Raw genomic sequence first — 4,014 nt, 5'->3', positions numbered from 1 at the left:
TCTCCTGCCTCAGCCTCCCGAGTAGCTGGGATTACAGGCATGTGTCAGCATGCCCAGCTAATTTTGTATTTTTAGTAGAGATGAGGTTTCTCCATGTTGGTCAGGCTGGTCTTGAACTCCCGACCTCAGGTGATCCACCTGCCTCGGCCTCCCAAAGTGCTGGGATTACAGGTGTGAGCCGCTGCACCCGGCCCAATTCTATTTCTTATACCTGGATTTTATATTATCCTGTGCACACCCAGTTATCAAGGGTAGGAATTTCCATTTAAGCTCTACCTGATTTTGAATTGTTTATAGATATTGCTTGCCTAAGTAAGTGGAAATAATGTAGATGGAAAATGAAAAGTCAGTTCTCTAATTATTTCTATTGCTGGTTATGTTTAAATTTTACATAGGTCTATACATGAGGAGTAGAAACCAATTTTAAAAGATTAGAGCTCTTAAAATGTCATTCATTATGTGCTTTTAAATATAGGTTCTGTCATATGTTGAAGAATCCATACACCATTAAGAAACAGCCTCTGCATCAGTTTGTACAAAGACCACTTTTCCCACTACCTGCAGCCTTTTGTAACCCAGGTAAAATTCACCTCTTTTAAAGCAATTGTGTTTCAGAAACTAATGGAACTCTGTTAGGATTTTGTGGATCATAAAAGATGAGAATTTGTATATTTTCTATTTAGAAGCCTATAGAAAGAATGTAGGAAAAAAAGCCATATTTTTCTTATAGGCTTCTAAGTAGAAAATTTATTTGCAAGGACATTGTCCAATAGATCTATGAAATCTCAGTATCTTGTATAACACTTCCGCTGCAACACAAGAGTTGCTCAACAAATGATTTCCAAAATGAAAATATTGTAGAAGTTAAAATCTGACTGGGTGTGGTGGCTCATGCCTGTAATCCCAGTTCTTTGAGAGACTGAGGCAGGTTGATTGCTTGAGCCCAGGAGTTTGAGACCAGCCTGGGCAATACAGCGAAACCCCATCTCTACAAAAAATACAAAAAATTAGCTGGGCATGGTGGCGCATACCTGTAGTCCCAGCTGCTTGGGAGGCTGAGGTGGGAGAATCCCTTTAGCCCAGGAGTTCAAGCTTGCAGTGAGCCATGATCACACCACTGTGCTCCAGCCTGGGTGACAGAGTGGGACCCTGTCTCAAAAAGAAGTTTCAAATGGGGATTGTGTTTCAAAGAATTGTATGTATTTCAAGCTAGTGCTTTACTTTTTTTGGATAAGAATACCCTTAAAATCAGTAAATTTCTAGCTTTTATCCAGACCTTAGAACACTACATTCAAAAAAAAGAAAAACTTTTTTGTCAAAATTAATTACTATGGTTTTGTTAATAATCTTGACTGTTAACAAGATACATACTTGATTTTCTTTAATTTGGGAAATAGATATGATTTGAAAATAATTTGAAGTGTGATGACCATAATGTAGAGTTAGGGAAGTTTTAAGGGGAGAGGGTATGTGTGTCTGCATGTGTGCATGTATGTAAATGTATACCTGTATGTGTTATGGAGCTGTAAGCATATAAATTCAGCCTCTCCTTTCCATTGCTAGCTTGAACACATTCCGGTGGCCATACTCTGGCTGATTCTGGCTAAGGGCATGACTTAAATCAGGGTAGACCTTACCCCTTCAGTAGCCAGGGGCCAGAAGAGGAACACTTTCCTGCAGACTTGTCTGACTGCTTGAATCACAGAATAGTTTAGATATAAATATTGTAAATACTGAGTAACTCACGTGATTAAACCACTTTAATTGGACTTCTAAACTTTGTAGGACTGAAATATGTGGTCATATAGGCTTTTCAAATAGGAAACCCATTAATTTTAGTCATTGATATTGACTTTAAGCATCACTAATCTGTATTTTGGGGGAGTTTACGTCTACCTCCTTAGGTACCTATTAGTACCAAGCATAATAGGAAGAAATAGGCTGGCGTGGTGACTCATGCCTGTAATCGCAACACTTTGAGAGGCTGAGGTGGGCAGATCCCTTGAGCCCAAGAAGTTCGAGATCAGCCTCAGCAACATGGTCAAACCCTGTCTTTACAAAAAAATACAAAAATTATCTGGGCACAGTGGTGTGTGCCTTTTTTGTCAAAAGTAAAAAGTTCTGTGATTATGTCATTCATCTTCATACTTTCTACTTTAGACAGTATAGAGTACATGCTCTTAGTGACTTTTTTTTTTTTGCATTTGTAGTTTTTACCCTCAAGGATTTCTAAAAATTTTGCTTTCTGCAGGTATAGTTTTCTCAAATTGACTGCGTAGAATAAAGCCAGATTTTTTTTTTTTTTTTTTTTATCTTGGCTCACTGCATCCTCTAATGCCTGGGCTCAAGCAATCCTCTTGCCTCAGCCTCCCATATAGCTGGGATTACAGGCACATGCCACCACAACTTGTAGTTTTTTGTAGAGACAGGATCTGTGTTGCCCAGACTGGTCTCGAACTTCTGCCCTCAAGTGATCCTCCTGCTTTGGCCTCCCAGAGCGCTGGGATTATAGGTGTGAGCTGATGCACCCAGCCAAAGCCAGATTTAATTCTTCAAATATTAGTAGAGTACTGTGTGCAGACTTTGGTTAGCAATAAATTATTAATACAAGCTGCAAGAAATGATTGGTTCAGAACCAGAGTTAGAAGATTATTTACAGAAAGTGTTGGCAGCCCTTTCTTTAATGTGTCATTGAAAAATCATTCCCTTATAGATTTTCAGAAGAATGTCTTACTAGAAATATACATATTTTAAAGAAGTACTTGGACATTGCGGTTATTTTTTCATTTTTTAGGAATTGTCTGGTTGATTAGGACAATGACTTAAGCAAAATGTATGGGAGTTCACCTTTAATTTTTTTCTTTATCCACAAAATGGTTTTACTTCAGCTAGCTGGAACTGCATGGCAAAGTGCAAAAATGACTCTCAGTTGTCAAATTAGAACCTTTTCCCTAATGGCTAAGAAAAGCATTTTTGTACCAACCATATGTTTTGCCAAATTTAAACTCTTTCAAATTTAAAATAAAACTGTTGCTTTTTGGTATTTTATTCTCTCTCCTAAAATAGGTGATATGAAAATTAGAACAGGAAGACTGACCTTAAATGTATTTTCCTATTATGCTTGGCAATGTTAGATAAGGATTAGCAATATGTACGGTAGCTAAGAAAGTCAGCACCTACAAAATTGTCCAGCTTTGTATCCTGGCTCTGTTACTTAGTAGCTGAGTGACCTTTAGTCTCCTTATTATAAAACAAGATAAAAACAGTACCTCATTGAAAGGATGTAAGGATTAAATGATATAATACATGTAAAGTGCTTAGCACCCTGCCCAGCACATGATAGGCACTGAATAATTTTTTCTTTTTTTTAAGACAGAGTCTCACTATGTCTCACAGGCTGGAGTGTGTAGTGACTGGATCATGGCTCATTGCAACTTCCCCCTCCCGGGTTCCTGCCTCAGCCTTCTGGCTAGCTGGGATTACAGGCGCACATCACCACGCCTGGCTAATTTTTGTATTTTTAGTAGAGACAGGGTTTTACCATGTTGACCAGGCTGTTCTCGAACTCCTGACCTCAGGTGATCCGCCTGTCTTGGCCTCCCAAAGTGCTGGGATTACAGGCATGAGCCACCGCGCCCAGGCACTGAATAAATTTTAATTGTTATATACAATTGTCAATCTATTTAAATATACTGCTGTAAGACGGAGGATTTATTTTTACTCAGAAGGTTCATTTTCTTTTTTTTTTTTTTCCTGAGACGGAGTCTCACTCTGTTACCCAGGCTGGAGTATAATGGCGCAATCTCAGTTCACTGCAACCTCCACCTCCCAGGTTCAAGTGATTCTCCTGCCTCAGCCTCCCAAGTAGCTGGGACTACAGGCACACGCTCCCATGCCTGGCTAACGTTTGTATTTATAGTAGAGACGGGTTTTCACCATGTTGGCCAGGCTGGTTTTAAACTCCTGACCTTGTGATCCACCTGCCTTGACTTCCCAGAGTGCTGAGATTACAGG

At 39.2% G+C, this 4,014-nt stretch overlaps 1 protein-coding gene across 5 annotated transcripts in view; it reads left to right on the top strand.

Moving 5' to 3' along the window:
- The window catches only part of NFU1 (NFU1 iron-sulfur cluster scaffold), a 52,426-nt gene that overhangs the window by 4,655 nt on the left and 43,757 nt on the right, over nt 1–4,014 (top strand). For all 5 annotated transcript variants that reach the window (XM_011985009.1, XM_011985006.1, XM_011985010.1 and 2 more), the window contains exon 2: nt 476–579. Coding sequence is in view for 3 of the 5 variants with exons in the window: in XM_011985006.1 (XP_011840396.1) it covers nt 476–579 (104 nt within the window). In the remaining 2 variants the exon portion in view is untranslated. The remainder of the gene's footprint in view (nt 1–475; nt 580–4,014) is intronic.

Source organism: Mandrillus leucophaeus, unplaced genomic scaffold (assembly GCF_000951045.1).
Source record: "Mandrillus leucophaeus isolate KB7577 unplaced genomic scaffold, Mleu.le_1.0 Scaffold279, whole genome shotgun sequence".
Taxonomy (NCBI): domain Eukaryota; kingdom Metazoa; phylum Chordata; class Mammalia; order Primates; family Cercopithecidae; genus Mandrillus; species Mandrillus leucophaeus.
This window is presented reverse-complemented; position numbering and strand designations above follow the sequence as displayed.